At 46.8% G+C, this 25,884-nt stretch overlaps 1 protein-coding gene and 1 long non-coding RNA gene across 6 annotated transcripts in view; one reads left to right on the forward strand and one right to left on the reverse strand.

The window, feature by feature from the left end:
* Positions 1-19,302, reverse strand: part of CALCOCO2 (calcium binding and coiled-coil domain 2) — a 29,096-nt gene extending 9,794 nt beyond the window's left edge. Inside the window, exons 1-8 of one of the 5 annotated variants that reach the window (XM_045488520.1) lie at positions 19,175-19,191; positions 17,926-18,018; positions 10,547-10,736; positions 5,664-5,766; positions 5,371-5,504; positions 3,063-3,188; positions 489-577; positions 76-145 (exon numbers count right to left, since the gene is read on the reverse strand). In XM_045488520.1, the coding sequence (XP_045344476.1) occupies positions 76-145; positions 489-577; positions 3,063-3,188; positions 5,371-5,504; positions 5,664-5,766; positions 10,547-10,726 (702 nt within the window). In that variant the 5' untranslated portion in view covers positions 10,727-10,736; positions 17,926-18,018; positions 19,175-19,191. Of the gene's footprint in view, positions 1-75; positions 146-488; positions 578-3,062; positions 3,189-5,370; positions 5,505-5,663; positions 5,767-10,546; positions 10,737-17,925; positions 18,019-18,727 lie in introns of all 5 variants that reach the window. The other 4 variants (XM_045488517.1, XM_045488519.1, XM_045488522.1 and 1 more) reach the window with 4 other exon arrangements.
* Positions 18,983-22,525, forward strand: LOC123603515. Its single transcript, XR_006714916.1, has 2 exons — positions 18,983-19,087; positions 22,255-22,525. It is a non-coding gene; the product is annotated as an uncharacterized LOC123603515 (long non-coding RNA).
* Positions 22,526-25,884: the final 3,359 nt, after the last annotated feature.

The following is a 25,884-nucleotide window of genomic DNA, read 5'->3' on the forward strand; positions in this document are numbered from 1 at the left end:
TCTCTCTGGGCCACCAAGCAGGCATGGTGGCAAGGGGAGGACAACGCACTCTGGCAAAGGTCCGGCATCACCTACCTGGAGCTGCTCCACCCTGACTCCCATCTTCTCATTTTCTGAGGACATCTTCTGGTTTTGTTCTTTCAGTCTGCGGAGGCGAAAAACACGCCGATTGCGGGTCAGATCCCCCAGGCCTTCAATGATTGAAGGCCGCCTTGGCCCTAGGGCCGCGGAGTGAGTTTAAAATCCACTCCTCTCCCGTCCCGTTTCGGCTTCCTGACCTCAAACTGCCTGCCCTCGACAACTTCACGTTAATACTGGACTTCAGGTCGCGTCTCCTTACCATTCAGATCCTAACTGTCTAACCTAGAATCATTCCTATCACTGTCCTGATAGCAGGACTGTTTTCTAGGGAGTTCTGGAGAACGGATCAGAGCCCGGCCAAGGGTGTCTACAACACGCAGCTCCTCCCGGCCGGGAACCACACTTACTGAAGCAGCTCCGTCTCCCAGCCGTCCTTCTGCGCCTTCGCTTCCTGTTCCAGCTTCTGAGCGGTGCTCTTTAGAATTTCTAGCTCCTCCTGCAGAACGTCAAAGGAACCGACCATTTCTAAGCCATTTTTTAGTATCTCAGGCATCCCACAAATATTCACAGAACACTTACGACGTGTTAGGCACTTGCTATGTGTCAGGACACGACAGTGAATGAAACGTCCGAGTAAGGGGATTTCCATATTAACATGTTCTCAATCTGTTCTCTCCCCAAAACGTACGCACCTTAACTTCTCTTCCCCTGGAGCTTGTGTCTGTCCATTAATTCATTAAGCAAATGTTCAGTGACTGCCTAGGAAGCACTGGTCCTGCACTGCAGACACAGCAGTGGGTGAAATAAAGTGGCTTTTCTCTTTGAAAGGTGCTATCCAATACATTCATGAATGCTGCGCACGTAATTAAAAGTCAAGTAGCCACATTCAAAAAAGTAAAAAGAAACAGATACAATTAATTTTATTAATGGCATATTTAACCCAACAGGTCTAAAATACTGTTTCAGTATGTAAATAAAAAGGAAATATTTTACTTTTTTTTTCATACGGAGCCTTCAAAATCTGTTACATACTTTATGCTGCCGGAGTATCACAATATGCCCTGTTTCAAGTGTTCAATAGCCACCTGCGGCTAGTGGCCACCGTACTGGTCCCAGCCATTTGTTTTTTTCTTCCCCAACTTCATTTTGCACTGAAGCCAAGCCAGCGTATCAATAATAACTCGCTGCTTTTATTTTTTTAATTAATTTTTTGACTCGCTGCTTTTAGCTCCAAGACTTACAAATGCATAGTCTTTTAAAAAATAATTTATGTTTATTATCTATTTTTGAGAAAGAGAGGCAGATAGAGCAGGAGCAGGGGAGGGGCAGAGAGAGAGGACGACACAGAATCTGAAGCAGGCTCCAGGCTCCGAGCTGTCAGCACAGAGCCCGACACGGGGCTTGAACCCATGAACGGAGATCATGACCTGAGCTGAAGTCGGACACTTAACTGACTGAGCCACCCAGGCGCCCCATTTTTTTTTTTTTTTTAATTTTTTTAAACGTTTATTTATTTTTGAGACAGAGAGAGACAGAGCATGGACGGGGGAGGGTCAGAGAGAGAGGGAGACAGAATCCGAAACAGGCTCCAGGCTCTGAGCCGTCAGCACAGAGCCCGACGCGGGACTCGAACTCACGGACCGCGAGATTGTGACCTGAGCTGAAGTCGGCCGCTTAACCGACTGAGCCATCCAGGCGCCCCTTTTTTTTATGTTTTATTCACTTATTTTGAGAGAGCGTGAGTGCATGCAAGTGGGGGAGGGGCAGAGAAAGAAAGAAAGAGAGAGAGAGAGAGAGAGAGAGAGAGAGAGAGAAGAATCCCAAGCAGAGACGCTTGATCTCATGAACTGTGAGATCATGACCTGAGCCGAAATCAAGAATTGGACGCTTAACTGACTGATCCACACTCACATGCCCCTGAGCTGCCGGGTCATTTTAAGGAGTAAGTGAAACGATCCGCTTAATTACAGTGGCACACAGTAGGTGCTGAATATTGGCTTGTGTTATCATTACAACTAGTAACAAGTAGGTAGGCGAGCTAACCCAAGAACCTAGACCTTCTGATTCCTTGGCTAGAACCTGGCAGGTGAGCTCCTGGCCACTGATGGTCAACAGAGAGCTTGTGAATTATATACCTACGCCACCCCTGTTACCTCACTGCCTACGATTGGCCAGATCTGTATCTTGGACCTGTCATCCACACTTCTATACCAGCCCAGGGCCGAGGACATCATGGGCACTTGTGTGACAGCAAGGTATAAAGAACAGTCTGTCTGGGAGCGAAGAGAAGTGGGTCCTAACCCAGTGGGATCACTAAATTGACCTCTTCCTCTCTCCTTTGGGCCTCGGGTTCCTCACCTGTAGATCAAGGGCTCTACAGATGGTGACTGCCAACGTCTGCGTGTTCTGGAAACTTCTAAGGCATGACCTCAGGGTAATTAGTTTATAGTCTTTAGAGAAGATTCTCCTCTTTAGCTCCTTGCATGCTCAACTCTCATTTACCACCTGCTGTTTTGAAGGATGTTTCAAAAGAGAAGCAGCAAGGGCTTAGGAGAACTTGCAACCTTGCCTTCATCCTCTCTTCTCCCTCGATGTCCGGATCTAGCTAATCAGAGAAAATACTTTATATGCTACGTACGAACTAGGAAGACGTCACACCGCCTGAGTTTGAATCCTGGCTCCACCATCACTGATTAGCTGTAGAAGGGAGCACTTGCCCTGCAGGCCTCAGGTTACTCATCTGTAAACTCGGGGTAATAACAGTACCTATTCCAGAGTTGCAATAAAGTAATCCACAGAAAACTTTCAACGCTGTGCCTACTCAAAACTATGAGTGTGAGGGAGGGAGATCACAGGCCAGAGAGAAAGTGGTGCTGGAGAAGAGACACCACCCGCTTCTGACCTCTGTACTCCAGGTTCATTACACGTTTTGCTTGTTTGTTGAGTTGGTGTGCAGGTTCATGGCGAACCAGCGGCCATACCTGCGTCTTGTGGAGCTCAGCCTGCGTGTCTGAGTTCTGCTTCTGGAGGCTGACACAGGTGTCCTTCAGCTCCTGGTTTTCTTTGCAAAGCTCCTTATTGCGCTGCTCGATTTCCTCCACCTCACCCTACGAAAGAGCATTCCATCAATTCGTATTCGACCTTTTGTAGCTCGACGGATAGTCAAGGGCCTCTGGCGGAACGTTCCCACAGGCTGGGATGCTGAGGGTCTGCTGGCTTCCCACTCACTATTAGGACATCTGTGAACCTCGAATGGGAACACCTCCTCAGTTGGGAGGGGAAGGGGGCCGTGTAGGCCTGTCTGGATAATTGCAACACGGAGCCCGCCATTACCAAGAAAGGCAGGCAAACAAAATGAAGACCACAAAAAGCGAAAAAGTGGCTCATCTTTCTGGGGTGGAGGGTTGGCTCCGACCGCATCCCCGTGTTTGTCTCTGCGTGCCTTTCCCACTGCCATCACTGCTCTCCACGGCCACTCGGCAAAGGTGACAGGCTGGGCTTCCCTTGGTGGGCTCCTTGGGAATGTGTGAGGGGACGAGGGAATAATGGCAGTGACCCAGCAGGGCCTGGGGGCCCAGTCAGGAAGCCCAGAGAAAGGGAGATTAAACAAACAGATGTCAAGACCCACTAACAACACGTGTGAATCCGTCTCAAGGCTGGGACAGGATTTGGGGTGCAAAGAATCCAGTTTTGACCAAGTGGTGTATCAATAAAGATGCCATCTCAGTAACTGGTTTATGTTTACGTTCCGCTGACCCCAGGGGTGAAGATACGCTTGACCGCTCCTCCGCCTGAGTGTGTCCCAGCCCATGCAATGTGACGTCACCGGACTAAGAGATATGGAGACCAACACAAGGACTTGGAGAGGTCTCCCCAGAATTATTAAAAGTCTGGACTAGATCTATTAGGAAAGGTACACGGACTGTAAGGTGCTTGCCCAAGAAACTGCTCAAGAAATTTTAGGATTATAACCAAGATACATGGGGTTGGAAAGTGGTTAAGGCTTCAGTAAGAAAACAAGTTAAATATGTTTCAAGAGTTTATTTTTAAGTGAGAAGCAATTCACTGTAATGACTTCTGAAAATATTTTTGTATGAACCCCAAAATATATTTCTACTTAAAAAAAAAAAAAACGTTAAAAGGGGGAATGACAGAAGAATGTGGATTCTTCTCGCAAATGCTTAGTATCGTTTGTCTCTCCTATTGGACGAGCTTCGGGACAGTAAGTGATTTAATCCATTCTTCCCTGCCCGCCACGGGGCTGGATGGAAAGAGGGCATCCTATGAAATAACTGGGTGAGTAAATGAATCTAATACTCGTGTGTACCTGGCCCTGGGCCAGAACTAAGAGACACAAAGAATATTTGGTGTGTGCCTCCTCAGAGGAGCAGATACATTTACTGTGGTGCTAAGATGTGATGACAAAAATTAAGCGATTGGAAAAGTGAAGGGAGTAACGAACGCCAACGGAGTTACAGAAGTTTTAGAGAAAGGAGAAATCACTTCTTGTGATTCTGTTCAATGTTTCTACGTCATTCCTGAGTAGGTTTGAGTGGGTATTGGATACATTTCTCCCAGTAGCATCTGTTAAGGCATTCAGTAAAGGCTTATTTTTTTTTTTTTCAATGTTTATTTATTTTTGGGACAGAGAGAGACAGAGCATGAACAGGGGAGGGTCAGAGAGAGAGGGAGACACAGAATCGGAAACAGGCTCCAGGCTCTGAGCCATCAGCCCAGAGCCCGACGCGGGGCTTGAACTCACGGACCGCGAGATTGTGACCTGGCTGAAGTGGGACGCTTAACCGACTGCGCCACCCAGGCGCCCCAAGGCTTATTTTTTTGATTCAAATTCTACCCTATCCTGAAATTACGATTTTTTTTTTTTTTTTTTAAATTAAAGTAGGCTCCACGCTCAACGTGGGGCTTGAACTCCTGACCCTGAGATCAAGAGTCACATGCTCCAGGGGCTCCTGGGTGGCTCAGTCGGTTAAGCCTCCGACCTCGGCTCAGGTCACGATCTCACGGTTTGTGAGTTCGAGCCCCACGTCGGGCTCTGTGCTGCTGACCGCTCGGAGCCTGGAGCCTGCTTCGGATTCTGTGTCTCGCTCTCTCTCTCTGCCCCTCCCCTGCTCACGCTCTGTCTCTATCTCAAAAATAAATAAAACATTAAAAAAAATTAAAAAAAAAAAAAAAAAAAAGAGTCACATGCTCCACCAGCTGAGCCAGCCAGGTGTCCTGTGAAATCGCTACTCTTAATGGCGGGAAGGGCTCGAGGTGAGATTTACAGACCTGAGTGGTAACAACCAGGATGTCCTCTTCATTTTCTGGACGGAACTGGAAAGGGATACTTGCTCCCCGGACCACGCCATCCTGATCCACATAGCAGAACTGGTAATACTCATCATCCTTGGGCAGGTAATAAGCTGAAGACGCAACATGATTTTTAATCCAAAATTAGGTCTAGTAAGAAAGCTGAAAATCCGGAAGTCTTTTTATCTGCCCCAGAAAGCTTAATTAAGCTCAAGGGAATCTGTGTTGGCCGCGGCCTTCAACACCTTTGAGCCGGTATTTATTTTCCTTACCTTTGAACTGGACCTCCTGCTGTTTGGCTGAGTCGCTGTTTAGGTCAACGGGCAAAGAAACCCACATGAAGGTGTAATACTCCCGGGTTGTCTTCCAACCCACCTGCAATGACAAAAGGTTCTCATTCAGCATCTCAAACTGCTCAGGGGAGAGTCCTGATTTGGGCTATGTCTTCTCAAAATACACTTGCTTTTGATTTGTTTATGCTGAAAGTAAAATGAATTCAGTATGATAAGATCCACCCACCATTGGATCAGATCTTTTTATTAGTAAGTTTTTTTAATATTTATTTTTGAGAGAGAGAGAGAGAGAGAGAGCGCGCGCGAGCGGGGGGAGGGGCAGAGAGAGAGGGAGACACAGAATCCGAAGCAGGCTCCGGGCTCCAAGCTGTCGGCACGGAGCCCGACGCGGGGCTCGAACCCACGAACCGTGAGATCATGACCTGAGCCAAAGTCGGACGCTTCACCGACTGGGCCACCCAGGCGCCCCCAGATCTTGCTTTTTGACTCATGACAACTATATGTGGTACAAGGTCTGATACAACTAGAAACGCCTGCACACCCGCACAGTCCAGAATACCTATCTCAGAAGGAAATGTAAACTGGCCGCTCCACACCCAGGACAAGAGTTCCAAAAACTATTAGCACCAAGTCAGACAGAGAACGGTGAGTGACTGGGGAAAATCTGGGGTTGTGACTCTTGATCCCGCTGTCTTCTTACAACGCTTCTTAGAACTTCTTAATCAGAAAGCCCTTCTGATCTGCCTTCTCCACTGGTCAGTCCTCTCCTGTGTCCAGTCCAGTCTCGTCACCCATACTGACCTGGTTAGACTAGCACGTCTTTAACATGCACTTTTTGAATAATGTGCATGTTGCGGAGGAGTAGAGGGGCCAAAGGGTTCCGAGGTGATGAGGCCCCAGGAAACTGAGCCCAGTCTATAGAATTTTCTTTCTTCAGTGTTTTTCTTAACACGTGCTTAAGGAAGGCCTTTTGGTGCTTCTGGTAGTCATAAAGGCCCCTTCCAGGTATTGAAAGCATTAAGTCATGATATACGGATACTGTAAAATATGCCTCAGAGCAGGAAGCCGGTTAAGTGGAAAATATTCTCAGTAAAGTCGAAGGAGGGTAAAAGATGGCTCAAATCATATCGAGACGGTAAGGGCACACCGGAGAATAGAAAGGGAGCCATTGTGTCTTCAAGGGGAGAACACTCAGCAAACGAGAAGCAAAATTACATCTATTGCCGTATTTTGACCCTGCCTGAGCCCAGTGGGAAGAAGAAGAACTAAAAATAAAATTCCATTTTTATCTATGAAGGAATCAGTGCAGGGTTGAAAAGGCGACACTGAACGCTCATCAGAACGTACCAGGGCATGTTTTAGTGTCTCATTAACACGCACCCCATCGCTGGAAGCAGCCCGGAGCCAGCGCGGCCTGTGGTTGGTACAGGAAGCAGGAATTTTATGGAGTCTTCATTCACATCCTGGAGTTTCTTAATGCCCTGTGACCAAAATATCTGGGAAGGCCTAAGAATTACTGCGGTCTTGGAACCAGGAGACAACTTCTGGCCGCCTGTGATTTCTGGCCTTGGGTCCCCCACCTGAGTGGCGCTGGTCCGGGCGCGCTTCTCGGACCTGTCCCCTCTCGGAGACCTTGGACACACGTAAACGCCCAGGTAAAGGACAGCCTGGAGCACAGGGCCACGCGCTGAAGGCAGGAAAGCTACCACCTGCTTGAGGCTCTATCGGTGCGGGCAGCTTTTGCTTTATTGAGAAGACGAAGCATAGTGGACGCTGAAAACCAGTTCGCGAGCGCCCGCGCCGTGCCAGGAAGGCCCAGGGTCAGGGCTGGGGAGGAGCTGAGGACTATGGTCGAGACTACGCCGCAAGAAGGCTCAGTCGGTGGAACATGCGACTCTTGACCCCGAGGCTGTGAGGCTGAGCCCATGCGGCGTGGGGTTTCCTTCAGAAAGACCTCGCTGCAAGAACAAACACCGGGAGGGCTTTCCGAGGGAGAGGTGAGAGATGACACTCTACAGGCAGCTCTTCGCTCTCTAACATACCTTCTGCTGTTCGTGTGAACTCAGCAGAATAGCGCAAAGGTTTAGGCGTCCAACACACTTGTTCCCCACTTACTCACTGGGAGACCTCAGGAAGGTCACGGTCTTGAGTCTATTCATTTTATTCACCTGTGCACAAGAGGGAACACGCCCACCTGAGGGTGCAGCTGTGCTGTCAGGATCAAAGAGCACACGCACACGCATGCACACGCATGTGCCCCCATGCACGAGACCGCATCAGGGGCCCCTGGGGGGCTCAGCCGGTGTAGCGCCCAACTTCAGCTCAGGTCATGATCTCGCAGTCTGTGGCTTTGAGCCCCACGTTGGGCTCTGGGCTGACAACTCAGAGCCTGGAGCCTGCTTCGGATTCTGCGTCTCCCTCTCTCTCTCCCCTGCCCCCTACCCCCGCTTGTGTGCTCCCTCCCTCTCAAAAATACATAAACGTAAAAACAAAAAAACCTCATCAGAGACATAGCACACTGTATGTTCTCAAGAAATCTGTGTTCTCCTTATGAGCCTTACAGCTGTCTTTCCAGGGGCACCTGGGTGGCTCAGTTGGTTAAGCATCTGACTTCAGCTCAGGCCATGATCTCATGGTCTGTGAGTTCGAGTCCCGCATCGGGTGAGCTCCCCTTCTCTCTCTGCCCCTCATGGGATTCTCTCTCTCTTTCTCTCTCTCTCTGCCCTCGTTCACTTGCATTCCTGCTCTCTCTCAATAATGATAAAAAAAAACCTTTCAGGCTCCTGGGTAGCTGTTCAAATCAACAGCTTTATGAACAACGAATATTCGAAGCCATTCTTTGATTAACCATGCTTTCTTCATGGAGTCGTGGCAATACCTCTGAGATGCATGAAGCATTCCAAATATAGATGCATTAAAAATATGCCTTTGAACATTCGTTTTTAAAAAAGCATAAGATTTTCACTGGGCTTATGGTTAAGTCCTCACTGGAAGTTGCTAAGTGCTTGGGAAATATGATCAATCTAAGCAAAACAGAAGTATGACCCTGTTGCAAAAAAAGTTACAGATCGCATTTCAAAGGCTAATTTTTTTATTGCCGATGTCTGCATTGTCCAGTATGATAGCCACTAGCCACAGGAGGCCATTTAAATTTCAATTAATTAACTTTTAATGAATTCACTAGTCACATCTTAAGTGCTTGACAGCCACATGGGGCTAAAGGTCATTGTCCTAGACAGTGAACGTGTAGCTGAAAGTATAGCTCCCTTGTAGAAAGTTCTACTGGCCAGCTTTGCTACATACAGGGAAGAGAAAAACAACTACTAACTTCTTTTCAAAATGGGAAACACTCTGATGTGTCAGTTTTCTGAACATCCTGTATTTTTTTTTTTTGAAGTTTATTTATTTATTTTGAGAGAGAGAGAGAGCGAGCACAGGGGAAGGAGAGAGAGACAGAGAGAGAGAGAGAGAGAGAGAGAGAGAGAGACTCCCAAGCAGGCCCTGCACTTTCAGTGTGGAGCCCAACTCGGGGCTCAAACTCACAAACCGTGAGATCATGACCTGAGCTCGAGTCAAGAGTCGGACGCTCAACCAACTAAGCCACGCAGGCGCCCCCAGAACATCCTTTAGTCTAACAGCTCAATATCCTTCGGTCTCAGGAGGCGCCATGATACTTGCCAGGGTCCCTCTGGTTGTCTACTATCCCTGCTTCTAAACACCAGCTTTCATGGCTCTATCAGTTAGCTTGGAATTCCAAACAATTAAGGAAAAGTGGCTCCATGCGGGATGCGAACAAGCGCCAGCTCCTTCCCTGCGTTGTCAAGAAGGATGTCTGATTTCAGGACGAACATTGGCAAACAAGCACATGACATACTGAGATGTCAAAACAAAGGTCACTGACGTTGGAACTCAGCGGTGTAAATTACTTAAAATGTGACCTTTAGCTCCTGTCTCTGGATATAATAGGAAGATCTGTCATTATGATGTGTGTGTGTGTGTGTGTGTGTGTGTGTGTGTGTGTGATGTGAGAGACAGAGATACAGATGGGGGTGGGGAGAATGGGAGGCAGAGAGTGAGTGGACTATAATAAAATAGTACCACTTCTGTACTTGAACCCGCAGGGTAATTAGACACTAGAAGAGGTCCCTGAGGGACCTCAGAAAAATTCCTCTCCCTGGAAATCTTTACAAAGAAGCAAGACGTATTTATTCAGGAACAAACTTCTCGGGTGCAGGATGTCAAACCGGGTAACTTCTCAACATCCTTTTCAGATCCGTAATACTCATATTAAAACACTCTACTAAGTTGGAAAGCAATATTTAAGGTCACGGAAATTACGTAAGGGGCCACTCATCCCAGTCAACTCACAGGTGGACATTTCAAAATAGGATTAATTTTAAAACATTTACATTTGGGGGCGCCTGGGTTGGTCGGTCGGTTAAGCGTCAGACTTCGGCTCGGGTCATGATCTCACGATCCATGACTTTGAGCCCCGCGTTGGGCTCTGAGTTGTCAGCACAGATCCTTTTCTGTCCCTCTCTCTCTTTCTCTCTCTCAAAAACAAATAAACATTTAAAAATAAATCAAGGGGCGCCTGGGTGGCTCAGTCGGTTAAGCGTCTGACTTCAGCTCAGGTCACGATCTCGCGGTCCGTGAGTTCGAGCCCCGCGTCGGGCTCTGGGCTGATGGCTCAGAGCCTGGAGCCTGTTTCCGATTCTGTGTCTCCCTCTCTCTCTCTGCCCTTCCCCCGTTCATGCTCTGTCTCTCTCTGTCTCAAAAATAAATAAAAACGTTAAAAAAAAATTAAAAAAAAAATAAAAATAAATCAATAAAACATTTACATTTGGTTTTTGAGCACTTACTCTAAAGATGCCAATCCAATCCTTTCGACGGGGAATGAACTGTTGGGTGAGTGTATAATAGCATGTGACGTCCCCTCCAGGGACGTAGAACTTCTCCACGCTGTTAAAGATGACCTGAGAGAAATGACAATGATCCAGCAAGACAGCGGATGTGGGGGGATCTTCTACGGTTTCTTCCATGGTGGGCGTCCTGTTATGAGACAGGGGATAGAATACGGCTCAGAAACGGCTGTCTGAAATTTGTGAGAGATTTCTAGGAACATTCCATTCGAGGCAAGTCAGGAAAAGCAAAAGCCTGACAAGGATTGAGATCATACAACTTCTTTTCTGTTTCACTTTGAGCCATTTTGCATTCAGAGCTTCCTACGCTAGAACTTGGTATGAATGTCTTTGATCTCCACCACCCTCACATACCTTTATTCTCCGCTCATAGCTAGCTTGTTCTACTTCTTTTTTTGTTTTTTAATTTGTACTTATTTTTGAGTGACAGAGAGCATGAGCGGTGGAGAGACAGAGGGAGGGAGCGACACAGAATGTGAGGCAGGCTCGAGGCGCTGAGCTGGCAGCACAGAGCCCGACGCGGGGCTTGAACCCCCAAACTACGAGATCATGACCTGAGCCGAAGTCAGATGCTCAGCCGACTGAGCCACCCAGGTGCCCCTAGCTTGTTCTACTTCTAAATGCCTTAAATAAGTAAGGCAGCCTAGAGGAAAATAACCTGAGCTGGGAACTGTAAGACCTAGAGTTTAGATTTTTCATCACAGCAAGTCCGGTGACTTCCAGAATGTCGGTTTCTCAAGCTGTCAGCTTCCCCATTCGGTTACATTTATCCTATAATTAGTGAGTCTTTGCATGTATTCACTCTGCTAGGAGCTGGGCAGAGGTGCAGGAAGAAAGATAGGGTTGAGAGCAGGGGGTTATTTGACACGCAAGGGGACAAGCATGGGTTCTGAAATGAAGTTCAAATTCCAGCCTCGCCACCTATTAAATGCGTGAGCTTGAGCAATTCACTTCATCAGCTGGGCCCTAGGCCTGTTTCCTCACCTGTAAAACGGGGCTAGTAACATCTACCTCACTGCCAAATGGACAGAATCCGTGCAAAATGCTCTTGGGTTCAAAAGAGGGAGATAAATAAACTTAACATTTTTGTTTAATGTTTATTTATTTTTGAGAGGAGGGGAGAGAGAATGAGTGGGGGAGGGGCGGGGGGGGGGGAGTCAGAATCAGAAGCAGGCTCCAGGCTCTGAGCTGTCAGCACAGAGCCCGACGCAAGGCTCAAACTTGTGAATGAGATCATGACCTGAACTGAAGTCGGACACTTAACCAACTGAGCCACCCAGATTTCCCAGGAGATAAATAAACTTAAAAAAAAAAAAAAGAAAAGAAAAAAAAAAGGGGGACGGGGTGCCTGGGTGGCTCAGTTGGTGAAACATCTGACTCTCAATCACGATCGGCTCAGGTCACGATCTCATGGTTCGTGAGATCAAGCCCTGCATCAGGCTCTGTGCCGACAGTGTGGGGCCTGCTTGGGATTCTCTTCCTCCTACGCGTGCACACTCTCTATCTCAAAATAAATAAACTCAAAAAAAAACAAACAAAAACAAAACAAAACCCCACCCAAGTTATCTTAAAACAACAACAACAACAACAAAAAAAAAAAACAAGAGGGAGAGATGCCAATGGTAGGGGGGAGAAGAAGAAAGGCTTTGAGGAGTGAGTAGAGTCCTGGATGATCCCTCAAGGAAGATGAACGTTTTGACAAGCGGGTTTGGGGGTGAGAAAACTCCAGGTAAATGAAATGGCACGCATAAAAGCAACGAAACAGAGAAATGCTGCCCCCGTTTGGAGGACGGCAAGCGAGTTGGATCCCTACATATAAAATTGGGGATAAAACCTGTATATCACCTTCGCAGGTCACGGTACAGATAAAGATGTACTCACGGATTAGAAAGTATTTGGGAAGTAAAACAGTATATAAAAGAAACAGAGTCTTTTGAATTGTTGAGACCGGCTATTTCCTGCCTCTCAAAAGTCACCTGCTCTTTCTTCTAAATGCCACCCTGGTCTAACATTTAGTGAGTCCGTCCATGGTCCTCAACCCAGGGTTTCACTGGGCAACGGAAACATATTCAGCTGTACACAGCACATGAAGGAGAGCTGAATCCACGGGAATGCAATACCTTACAAATTTGGCTGCTGGAACATGCTGGAAGATTGTATACACTCAACTTTTATTTTTAAAATTTTTTTTCAACGTTTATTTATTTTTGGGACAGAGAGAGACAGAGCATGAACAGGGGAGGGGCAGAGAGAGAGGGAGACACAGAATCGGAAACAGGCTCCAGGCTCTGAGCCATCAGCCCAGAGCCCGACGCGGGGCTCGAACCCACGGACCGCGAGATCGTGACCTGGCTGAAGTCGGACGCTTAACCGACTGCGCCACCCAGGCGCCCCTCAACTTTTATTTTTATTTATTTATTTTAGTGTTTGTTCTTGAGAGAGAAAGAGAGAGAGCACGCAAGTGCAGGGGAGGGGCAGAGAGAGACAGACAGAGACAGAGACAGAGAGACAGAAACCAAAGCAGGCTCCAGGCTCTGAGAGGTCAGCACAGAGCCTGACGTGGGGCTTGAACTCACAGACCATGAGATCACGACCTGAGCCGAAGTCGGACGCTTAACTGACTGAGCCACCCAGGTGCCCCATATATGCACAATTTGTAAAAATAAGTACAATAACCAAAAAACCTAACTCTTCTAGCCCTGCCTGACCCTATTTATTTCCTGGTTTTATTTTGGACTCTAAGCAACGAGGCCCCTTCTTTCAACTCGTCCAGTAGGCAATTTTTCACAGAGAAGGCGAGAGGACTTCGATGGCACTGAACTGCCTAGTCTTGGGATTGAGCTAAGGAACTAAGACATGTATTGGCTTTCTGGTTTATGACACAGTTTAGCCACATCCGCAACCTCAAACCTCAGATCAGTTTTTCTGAGGAAGGGGGAGGTCACGTCCCCGTCTAGGTCAGAACTGGTTCCTTTACGATAAGCGGCTGCCTGTGTGATCTCTTGGGTGCTATGGGAGGGTGGCCACGGAGGGCTTCTCTGCTTGCAGACCTCTCTCTTTCCTAGGGGTCTCGAGTCATACTGAGGTCAGCATATTCCCTCTGTCCTGGGCCTGGAACGTTTATCTGAGCTTGTAAAACGACCTAATCTGTGATCTGTGGATCATAAAGAACACGCGGGTAAGAGTGGCTTCAGGGCCTGTCTCTCAATTAACCTGAGTACCCAACTCCCTCTTCTTTTACTTCCTAACACTATCACCCCAATGTACATCACATAATGCCTAGCCCATAGCAATTGCTGATTAAGTATTCACTGAATAAATGAAATGCATGAGATTCATCAAAAAATGAAAGGAAGGCGCTTTGTAGGCAAACAATGGTGTGAATGACGATGCGGCTCATTTTTTTGAGGCCCTGCTCTTAATTTTGTTGGAGACCCTTAGAGAGGCTGCTGTTTCTCAGCTTTCCCTTTTCTGAAACAGGGTGAAGAGATGATTATCTCCAAGTGCTATGTCAATTCTCGGTATGGCTGGTTCAGCTGGCCTAGCTGGTTCAAGAGCCAAAAAAACAAAAGGCACAGATTTGATTTCCTTCAGGACCCATAAAATTCACACTCCATTACCCACCTTCTACACACTCAAACTCTGGCAAGCTGTTTTGCAAATGGATGTTACTCTGAAAGGCAAGACCAGCCAAGGGTAAGAGGGCTTCGTGCGATCTCTTTCCTTACTCGAGAAAACAATCAATCAATGAGCTCGTGAACAGAACACTGAAGAAAGGACAGCGCGTGCGCGCGAGCGCGCGCGCACACACACACACACACACACACACACACGAGCTCATGTTCTGAGGCTTGAGCGTACAGCCGGTGGAAACTCTCTCTTAACATTCATCTGAACATTTAATCATCTGCCTGGAAAAGTCCAACAGTCTTGGTTCCTTGCTTATCAAAAATGTAAGACCCCGTGAAGTTTCCCATTTCAGAGATCTCATCACCTTCCCAAGATGACTCAGAGGGCACCTATGGCTCTCTAGGCATTTGGAACTCAGTTGTTCTTGAAACAGAAAACTCTCCTCCACCGAGACTGAGAAAGGGGTTGAGGAGGTAGGCAGACTGGAGAACAGCAATGGCTCTGTTGAGGCCAAAGCTGAGGACAGAAAAGGCCATGGGTAAATCTAGAGCATAACCATGCCAATCTGAACTGGGTCAGTAAAGAGGTCGCTCATTGAATTTTTCCTGGAAGGAAGGTACCTACCACTAATTTTTAAGGTCAGTGATTCTTTTTTTTTTTTTTTTTAAGTTTATTTTGAGAGAGACAGAGACAGTGCGAGCAGGGGAGGAGCAGAGAGAGGGAAAGAGAGAATCTCAAGCAGGCTCTGCAGTGTCAGCACAGAGCCTGATGCCTGATGCCGGGGTCGAACCCACGAACCATGAGATCATGACCTGAGCAGAAACCAAGAGCTGGATGCTCAACCAACTGAGCCACCCAGGGGCCCCAAAGTCAGTGATCCTTGAACCCTTCCTCCCCAACCCCCCCCCCCCCCCTCAGTGATTAAGTTCCCTGGGAGACATGGGCTCTGATAATGGCTGGGAAAATTACCTTTCTGACAAAGTAGTCCAGAAATGACTGTTTATAGAAGGGGCAGAGAGGATATGGAAGGAAAAGTAGAATGATTTAAGCAACGGAAGGAAAAGTAGAAGGATTTAAGCATCAACTTCCCCTTCTTTTTTTTTTATTAACAAAAAAAAATTTTTTAAGTTTATTTATTTTGAGAGAAAGAGAGAGAGAGAGGGTGTGAGTGGAGGAGGGGCAGAGAGAGAGGGAGACACAGAATCTGAAGCAGGCTCCGGGCTCTGAGCTGTCAGCACAGAACCCAACACGGGGCTCAAACTCATGAACTGTGAGATCATGACCTGAGCCGAAGTCGGACGCTCAACCGACTGAGCCACCCAGGCGCCCCCGACTTCCCCTTCCTTAACCACTCTTCCCCCATAGAACCACCATCATTTCTAATTCTGATCATATCCAGGGAGGGAAGGAGAAAAAACAGAAAAAACGTAAAAGTTAAACGTAGAAGCCTGGGGGTGCCTGGGTGGCTCAGATGGTTAAACATCCAACTCTGGATTTCAGCTCAGGTTGTGATCTTGTGGTTTTCGAGTTCGAGCCCCACCCCCATCAGGCTCTGGGGTGACAGCGAGAAGCCTACTTGGGATTCTCTGTCTCTCCCTCTCTGTCTGCCCTTCCCCAGCTCGTTCTCTGTCAAAGTAAACAAATAAACAAACAAAAATGTAGAAGCCTGGAGAGCTACTGAGTCATGAAAAAGCAGTGGGATGAAATTAGGTCCCCTAGAAGTCACGGGCTGGTATTCCACTTAACTCCTTCTTCCTACCCTCCCACCAAAGACTAGCCACATAAGGAGTGACCAAGGCCAAGAAGGGATGTCTACAAGCAAACGGTCGAGTATGGGAAGATAACGCAGAGGTTCAACAAACCCGTCAGAGGCACTTTACTTGGACTGTGATTTTTCAGCTCAGTTTCCGAAAGGATTAGGGTTCTCAGAGGATGGATGCAGTAACAGGCAATGTATTTTCAAATGAGTCCCCTGAACTGGCTTCTGGCTTCTAAGAAAACCTGACACATTTTCATCTAATGAGCTTTTCAAGCCTAATCTACTACTCCCAGGACTGTTCCATGAGGGCATAGATTCTGTTATGCTCTCCTGAAAAGGAACAGCTAATTCTACTTCGGCTCTCTCTGAGTGAATTCATAAAGGACACGGATATGCTTTCTAGCAGAAAAATCTAAAAATACTGCAAAGCTTCCTGGTTCAGATTCTAACAATGCAAATACTCAACCAAATCAACTCACCCGTTTTTCTAAAGATTCTCCCCGTGTATGCCTAACCAGGAAGAAGAAATAATCTTAAAAATAAAAATAACTAAAAAAAAAATAACTGAAGTTCTGTCGTAGAGTACGCCCAACATTTTTGCATCAGCCTTTCATACCAGTGGGCACATGTTTAGAGAAATAAAGACTATCAGTAGTGTCTCTGGATTAGTGCCCAGAAGGAAACCAAATGTTTCCACAGCGAAGAGAGAAATGCAAACCAATTCTTCATTTGGGAACAGTAAAAACAAAGATAAGCAAAAAAAACAAACCACATTTACTCTAATTCCTTCATTCTGCTTATGCAACTTTCTAAACTAGTGGCAATTAGCAAAATGCATGAACCGATTTGAATCCCACTCCTCCCAGGCCCAAGAAGAGATACGTACTCAAAACTACCCTTAGGGAACATGGACAGTGGCCACTCTGGGTGTAAGGATGGCCATGAGCAAAAGCAAAGACACATAGTCACTGGTCTTCAAACTATTGAGCCACTTGTTGGAATCCAAAATTTCCAAGTTCAGGGGCCCCTGGGTGGCTCCACTGGTTAAGCATCTGACTCTTGACTTCGGCTCAGGTCATGATCTCAGGGGGTTCCTGAGTTTGAGCCCCATGTCAGGCTCTGCGCTGACAGCACGGAGCCTGCTTCGGATCTTCTGTCTGTCTCTCTCTGCCCCCTGCCCGCTTGCACTCTCTCTCTCTCAAAATAAACAAACTTAAAAAAAAAAAAAAAGACTATTAAAAAAACAAAACAAAATTTCCAAGATCATTCTAGTTCTTTTTTTTTTTTTTTTTAAAGTTCGTTTATTTTGAGAGAGAGAGAGAAAGAAAAAGAGAGGACACACACATGTGTGCACCAGCAGGGGAGGGGCAGAAAGGAGAGACAGAATCCCAAGCAGGCTCCCGGCCAGCAGCACGGATCCCTATTCGGGGCTCGAGCTCATGAACCCTGAGATCAAGACCTGAGCCGAGATCAAGAGGCGGGCGCTTAACCGACTGAGCCACCCAGGCGCCCCTCATTCTAGTTCTTTACCTAAAATCTTTCAGAGTACCTTAGAAAACTTGTGGACCTCCAGGAGGCTTTTAATATTCCTCATTAACAACGGTTGGGATTGGCTGCCCAGCTTGTGCTAAGCAGGCCCTCTGCCACACCCCACACCAGCAGAGGCAACGGTACCAGGGAAGAAAAGAAAAATCGTTCTGGGACAGGAGAGGCAGGCAACCAGAAGAAACGGTTTGAGAGGCTCAAAGCCGTGTCCTCCACCTCTAACTTAACGAGATGGTACACTTTTTCCTTGAAAGGGGTGACCGTGCTGACCCCTGAAATGACATGGGTGGGGACAGCGTTTCAAGTGTAGTGGCTTCAAGGGAGCGAGGCTAGGAGCCAAGGGGCCTGGGTTCCTGTCCTAGCTCTGCGATCTTGACCAACTCACACTCCCTCCTTTTAGGCCTCAGGATCCTCATCACTAAAACGCATGGATCAGGCTAGAAAATCTCTAAGAAACTTTCCAGCGATCATGGTGATCCTAAGTGAAAGAAAAACAAAGCGAAAGAGGTCATCTAAACGGCCTCTCTTGTCATCCAAGGAAAGAAGGAACCATGGTATGATATCAACAAGCACAAAGTTTTTAAAGAGCCCTGGATGTACCACCTGACTTGAAAGATAATACAGCTTGTCGACACTACGTAACTCTCACTGTCTCTCTCGGGGTCCTTTCCACTCCACAGCTGTCATACCTGCTCAAGGGTCGAGTTTCAGGGTAGAGGCCCTTTGAAAATACCCGTGAAAGTGAGTCACCTGGATAGTTCCTCGTCATGTACTCTCCATAATCTACAAAGACCGACTGCATTAAAAGTCTTTTGCTTGAAACGGTTTTTGCCAACAGGGGAAGTTAAGTTATAATACATAGCATCTGTGTTATTCTACTCAGCTCCAGCAAAGGCCACTTGTTGGCTTGCATCAGGAACAAAGAATCCAAGTGATCCGGAAAAGTTAACACGCCTGGGAGGGGTTGAAATCCTAACGGGGAACATTAGCACCTACACTAAATTGGGGTGGGGTGATGGTAGCGGTGAGGAGGGGCTACAGGAGATCAACCGTAAAAAAGCAGGTCACTACGCTCTTTCTTCTCGGCTGCCTAGAATATCTCCAATTACAGAAGGCCTCATCTGAAGGAAAGGGGCTTTGGGGAATCACAGACAGGGAAACTGAGGCCCAAAGAGAAAGTAACTTGCCTAGGGTGACCGGGCAGAGCGCCGCCGCGGCCTCGAAGCAAACAGCGATGCTGATGTCGTCAAGGATAGGGATTAAGGAACTGCCAAGCCCTCAGCCCACTGGGGGGTGGGGGGTGGGGTAGATGACGCTGTGACGTCAAGACCCTGACTCGCCGTCAGAGGGGTCCCTTCTGCTCAAGGAGCCTGCCACCCGGCCACAGGCACTGAAGCTCGGCCCTCCTCGGGAGAAAACTGCCCCTCAACCCTCCAAGGCCACGGGAGGGGCTCCAGGGGCTCCATGACGCCACTCACACTTACTGTCACCCTAGAAAGATGGAAGCTGGTGAAAACCGAAACTAGCCACATCTCTGCCTGCCCAAGGTGCCTCCTCAGGAGTGGAAGTCTGAATTTGGGGAACCCGAAGGCCCAACTGCCCCTAATTGCCCTCCTTTCACTCCAGGGACTCACCGGGGGTAGCAGCCGGCGTCGGCACAACAGCAACAGGGCAGGGCAAGGGACAGGGGCGGGGCTAAAAACTCCTGGGACCGCAGATCCCGTCTGATCCCGCCCACCACGTCACAACGGCTACCAAGCTCCGCCCTCGCCGCGAGGTTTGCTGGGACTTGTAGTGCTCAGGTGACTGAGCCCCAGGGGCGCTCTGCGGCTCTTTGTGCTTTTCGCCCATCCCAAACAGCATTCTCACCCCAAGGAGCCTATTTTTCCCTTAGAATGAGCTGTTTCCTTACCTTTAAAAAAAAAGCCCCAAACTTTACTTCTTCCGGTCCTGAACGAGAAAGGGCCATCGAGAGGTCATCTTCATTTTTCTCCTGCCCCCACATCACACTTCCCTAAGAGTCTTATAGATGAGACCCCCTTTGGCATTTAATCATGCCTCCCGCCTGCCCCTAAATAAAGGAGATCCAGCAATCTCCCTATGTGCCCCCACTTCCTGTGTCTCATCATTCCCTTTCTATAATGAAATTATTTTTTAGTGTTAACTCTGTCAGGGTAGTTCTTACTAAGCGTAAACTCAGAATCCTGCAAAGTCAACTTGGAAATTCTCACCCTTGATAGCTGATCGACGGCCTGCCTTCAGCAAGAATTCTGCTAAGCCACTTCAACAGGAATCCCTTCCTACCCTGGATGTCTCCCTTTAGTAATTTGTCATGCACTTGTCCTTATCGTATTTGGAATTGAGCACCATATGTCTCCTCTATTGTAACGGTCCCTGTGGCAATAGTCCTGGATAATGTCTCTCTTACGGGTTTAACAAATGTCAGAATAATTATTTCTTTAACACTGCACATACTTTTCTATGGACAGGTAAATTGAGAAGTGCCTCTTCTGTAAGGAGTAGCATCCATCTAAATCTGGACAGAAACTTTTCTGTGCAGTCTAACGCGGGGGGATTTATGCCCGTGAAACCACTTTACATTTCAGGTAGGGGCATGAGCATTCCTTATTCTGTCTTCTCTCAAGACTGGTGGCATTCAACTGAGATGAATGCACGGTGGGGAATAATGAGTAAATCAGGGACTGGGGCTTCTTTTGAAAGTTCAAATCACCTTCTGAGTGACCAAAATTATGCTTTTCCATTTTAAACTCTGTCTACAGGGATAAGTGCCCTCAGTATCCTGGAACATCTCCCTTAATTTTACTTAGTGGCTTTCTAAAAAGCCCTTGGAACTGAAATCTCCTACCCCTACATACCTTAATGTCTATATTAACACAGCTATTTCATGACACTCTTGTGGGGAGGTTAAAAATGCAAACGAATCCATTGTGCATTTTAGGAACTGCCTAAAAGAACCACTAATTCTTTAAGAGAAAGCATCACATGATGATAGACTCTAAGAGCCCTTGGCCTCCAAATCCTTGCTTGGCTGTGTCCACCCATACTAAACTATTATATCATGACCCTTACCCTACCCTAATCAACTTTTGCCTCTATCTTTGCATTGAGAAATCCACCCACCCTCTCCCCAAACCAACTTCAGAGTCTCAATAAACACCACTATTTTGTCCTTCTGCCTCTGTGCTGCTGCTACAACTTTGGCAAGAAAGTATCCTTGTGGGGTGCCTGAGTGGCTCAGTCAGTGAAGCGTCTGACTCTTGATTCCGCTGAGGTCTTGAGCTCAGGGTTGTGAGTTCAAGCCCTACATAGGGCCCTGTACTGGGCAAAAAGCCTACTTAAAAGAGAAAAAAAAAAAAAAAAAAAAAGACCGTCTTCTTCCTCAGTAAGGTAAGAATGATCTCAGTTTTGTCTTATCAACAGGTTGTTTTGTTGACATTTTGGGAAGCTAAGTTCGATAGCGTGGAATAAAAAACATTGATTAGTTTGTGATTTATTTCCAATAGAAGTGTCAAGGGAAGGCTGCAAGTGGAACCCTTTATAACTGGATATTGAAGGAATGGGAATCAATATTCAGACCTACAGAGAAAACCCTCCCCTCCTATCTCCTCTCCTATCTTAGGAATGGAGACCAAGACTGGGAATGGGGGTAGTTACTCTGTGCCTGACACAGTGGGTTTTCTCATTTAATCCTTACAAGGGAAGCACTTTTTATTATACCCTTTTCACAGATGAGACAGTTGAGGCTTCGAGACGTAAAGTTACTTGTGCAAGCTCACCCAGATAGTAAGTGCCATCAGAAGACTTTGAACTGAGCATTCTGACTCAAATAAATGACTGTGCTCTTTTTTTTTTTTTTTAATTTTTTTTTTTCAACGTTTATTTATTTTTGGGACAGGGAGAGACAGAGCATGAACGGGGGAGGGGCAGAGAGAGAGGGAGACACAGAATGGGAAACAGGCTCCAGGCTCTGAGCCATCAGCCCAGAGCCCGACGCGGGGCTCGAACTCACGGACCGCGAGATCGTGACCTGGCTGAAGTCGGACGCTTAACCGACTGCGCCACCCAGGCGCCCCATGACTGTGCTCTTAATCATGACTCTCACCATATTTCTTCTTCATGAGAGTTCGGTAATCCATAAGGGAAGACAAATGCATAAATGAGTATGATACCCCATGGTACTGGCTTTAGAAGAGGAATTTACATAGTGCTAAGGTAGCATAGAATTCATTTTTCCTAGGGGCAAGAAAGAAGGTTTCATAGAAAAAGTGGTAAAGAAAAAATCATTCTGAGGCCTATTAAAACAGAAAGGAAAACTTTATTTGGGACGGTTGTAATAGGAGCACGACAAAGAGAGAGAGAGAGATTGTACCCAGTTCCAAAAACAGTAAGGACAAGTGGGGATTTACCGCCAAGCAAGCAGAATGAGGGAGTCAGTGGTGGAAAATTACTAAGAGGAGAAGACATCAAGAACGGGGGGGTTCTTGCTAAACCGATTTAATAGGATTCTTGCTGAAGGCAGGCTAGGGATTGATCAGATAGGAAGAGTAAGGATTCTCTCTAAGCTGATTTAAGATTTTTGCTGAAACGGGACTGGAACTACCAGTGTACTCAATGTACTCAACTACCTCCATTTTGACCTCAGTCTGTACTTTCTAAGTAAAGTTTTCTTTCTCCTGCTTATCTCTTAATTCAGGCAAAAGAACCCGCAGGCAAATCATCGTGATAGGAACCAAAACTACCCCTTCAAGCAACAACGGCTGCCCTGAGCCAGCAAGACCCCACGTGACCTCAAGACAACAATGACCTGACCTTCGCTTTCCACCTGCAGTACTCTCTGACCTCTGTCCCACATTTTCCTTACAAAACCCAGGAGTATCTCGGCACTTTGGAGATTGTATTTCAGAGGGTCCACTGTCTTCCCGGTGTTGCCCTTCCCTGAAATAAATTCCTTCCTTGTTCCGCCACCTGTCTGCATTTTGTCAGCGGTGAGTGGCTGAACCTGGTCTGTTTGCCCCCACCCCCACCCCCTCACCCCCTCACCCAGAGCCAGGTGCCCTGGCACCCCTGCACCCCAGCTGTGGACTTGGCAAAGGCAGACGTAGAAGCCCAAGGTTGAAGCCTAGTCAAGAGGGCTCAGAGGAGCCCAACCAAAGTTTGGTCAAAGAGTCTTGGTCAAAGGTGACATTTGATTTATTTTGAATAACAAGCTTGGCCCGCAGGAAAAGGGATGGAGGAGAAACGACATGGAGAGAGGGAGTAGTCCTCCCCAGTAGTGCTCTCCAGTAGGATTCTCCGCAGCGAAGGTAGTGCTCAGTAACTGTGCTGACCGCATGTAGCTGTCGAGCACTTAAAATGTGGCTAGTGCACCGGGGAACTGGGTTTTATATGGAGTATTTACTTATTTATTTGGATAAAATCAAATTTAATAGCATATGCAGGTACGTATGGGGAACCCACACAGACATGGAAATTCCCTATCAAATTGAAATTTAAATAGATATGTGTCAGCACTGTCCTGGCTGGTGCAAAGCTACAGTATCTGGGCGACAGGGATGTGGACTATGGGAAGGAGAGGCAGGAGGCAGCCTACAAGATGTCCAAGCAGCGGCTCACTTTTACCCCTGCGCTCGCTCCAGCCCTGCCCAGCTCTATCCCGTGGCAAGGACTCTGGCGTTTAGACTCTCCACTCCCTGGAAAAAGGCAGTGAGAGGAATTTTATCCCTTGGAGCTCGCCGTCTCTGTAACCACCTAAGACTCTGAAATTGGATGCCTTATGGAGTACAGAGAGTTTCTTTTTTAATTTTAACTTTATTTTTAAAAATTTACATCCAAATTAGTCAGCATACAGTGCAACAATGATTTCAGGAGTAGATTCCTTAGTGCCCCTTATCCATTTAGCCCATCCCCCCTCCCACAACCTCTCCAACAACCCTCGGTTTGTTCTCCATATTTCTGAGTCTCTTCTGTTTTGTCCCCCTCCCTGTTTTTATATTATTTTTGCTTCCCTTCCCTTATGTTCATCTGTTTTGTCTCTTAAAGTCCTCATATGAGTGAAGTCATATGATATTTGTCTTTCTCTGACTGACTGATTTCGCTTAGCATAATACCCTCCAGTTCCATCCACATAGTTGCAAATGGCAAGATTTCATTCTTTTTGGTTGCCGAGTAATACTCCATTGTATAGATAGACCACATCTTCTTTATCCATTCACCCATCGATGGCCATTTGGGCTCTTTCCATACTTTGGCTATCGTTGATAGTGCTGCTATAAACATGGGGGTGCATGTGTCCCTTTGAAACAGCACCTGTATCCCGTGGATAAATGCCTAGTAGTGCAATTGCTGGGTCGTAGGGTAGTTCTCTTTTTAGTTTTTTGAGGAACCTCCATACTGTTTTCCAGAGTGGCTGCACCAGCTTGCATTCCCAAGTACAGAGAGTTTCTACGCCCAGCTTTGAGAAAGAGAAGAATTGAATAACCAATGGCAAGAAGGAGACTACTAATTAGGTTGGGATGCCATTAGGCTTTCAACGAATGCAGGTTGGGTGTGCTGCTTTTTTTTTTTTTTTTAACGTTTAATCATTTTTGAGAGACAGAGAGAGAGCATGAGCGAGGAAGGGGCAGAAAGAGAGGGAGACACAGAATCCGAAGCAGGCTCGGGGCTCCAAGCTGTCAGCGCAGAGCCCGATGCGGGGCTCGAACTCACGAACTGTGAGATGATGACCTGAGCCGAAGTTGGACGCTCAACCAACTGAGCCACCCAGGCACCCCGGGTGTGCTGTTTTAGAAACTTTTGGAGAAACAGGAGCCAGGTATGCCTCACGTTAACCCTGTGTTTCTAGAATGTGCGGGCAAACCAAATCACCTATTGAACATTTCAGGGGATATTGTATGGTCCCTGTAAGAATTTGGGAGGCATATCTTTGTTTTAAAAAGTTACATTAAATAAACTAAAAAGAAAGAGACATTTCATAATCCTACACATATTTTCAAGACTGTTGTCTGTAGAGAAAAATCTCTCTGTTGGACACCCTTCCCTGAATTAGCCAATTTGAACTGATTCTATGGGAAGTATTTTACAACTCCGTAAATTGTAGGTAACTGATTGGCAAGGAATTTCTGTCTGATCTGATAGAGGTTGGACTATTTTGCCTCCTTTCCTCGTGGAAGAAAAAGCAGTTTTGCGTCCATTTGCAATTTCTTTCAACGTTCTTTTTTATCGGACAAATTGTGCTGCTTTTTTGGAACCAGCTGAACCATCTGACTGACTGGCTCCCTACTGAGTGACATAAAATCTTTAACACGCGTTCATTTTTATATCTGTAGGAGAGTCATGCTTTTCCTTTCCTTAGAAAATTCTCTTAACGTTTCTTTCAGTTTTTTATGCATACAAATGCACGTTTGACACTATTATAGTCATAGCCTTTGCAACTTTTTGTTGTTGTTGCTTACTACTGTTGGGTTAAACACCGTTTTTAAAAAAATTTTTTTTTAACGTTTATTTATTTTTGAGGGAGAGAGAGACAGTGTGAGCAGGGGAGGGGCAGAGAGAGTGGGAGATACAGAATCAGAGGCAGGCTCCAGGCTCCGAGCTGTCAGCACAGAGCCCAATGTGGGGCTCAAACTCACAAGCCGTGAGAGATCATGATCCGAGCTGAAGTCAGATGTTCCACCGACTGAGCCACCCACGCGCCCCCAAACACCGTTTTATATTGCTATAAACCATATGATTATTGGTTTCCTTTTTGTTGTAATAAGTGATTCTACCATAATTTACTTCACCATTCTATACCCATTGAATATTTAAGTCAATCATTAAACAATTTTGTAAAAAGCAAAGATTCAAGGGGCACCTGGGTGGCTCAGTCGCTTAAGTGTCAGGTCACGTTCTCCTGGTCCGTGAGTTTGAGCCCCGCGTCAGGCTCTGTGCTGACGCCTCGGAGCCTGGAGCCTGCCTCTTATTCTGTGTCCCCCTCTCTCTCTGCCCCTCCCTTGCTCATGCTCTGTGTGTGTGTGTGTGTGTGTCTCTCTCTCTCTCAAAAATAAATACACATTAGGGGTGCCTGGGTGGCTCAGTCGGTTGGGCGGCCGACTTCGGCTCAGGTCATGATCTCGCGGTCCGTGAGTTCGAGCCCCGCGTCGGGCTCTGTGCTGACAGCTCAGAGCCTGGAGCCTATTTCAGATTCTGTGTCTCCCTCTCTCTCTGACCCTCCCTCGTTCATGTTCTATCTTTCTCTGTCTAAAAAATAAATAAACGTTAAAAAAAAATAAATAAAAAATAAATAAATACACATTAAAAAAAATTTTTTTTAATTAAAAGATAA

The sequence above is a fragment of the Leopardus geoffroyi genome, chromosome E1 (assembly GCF_018350155.1).
Source record: "Leopardus geoffroyi isolate Oge1 chromosome E1, O.geoffroyi_Oge1_pat1.0, whole genome shotgun sequence".
In the NCBI taxonomy this organism is placed as follows: domain Eukaryota; kingdom Metazoa; phylum Chordata; class Mammalia; order Carnivora; family Felidae; genus Leopardus; species Leopardus geoffroyi.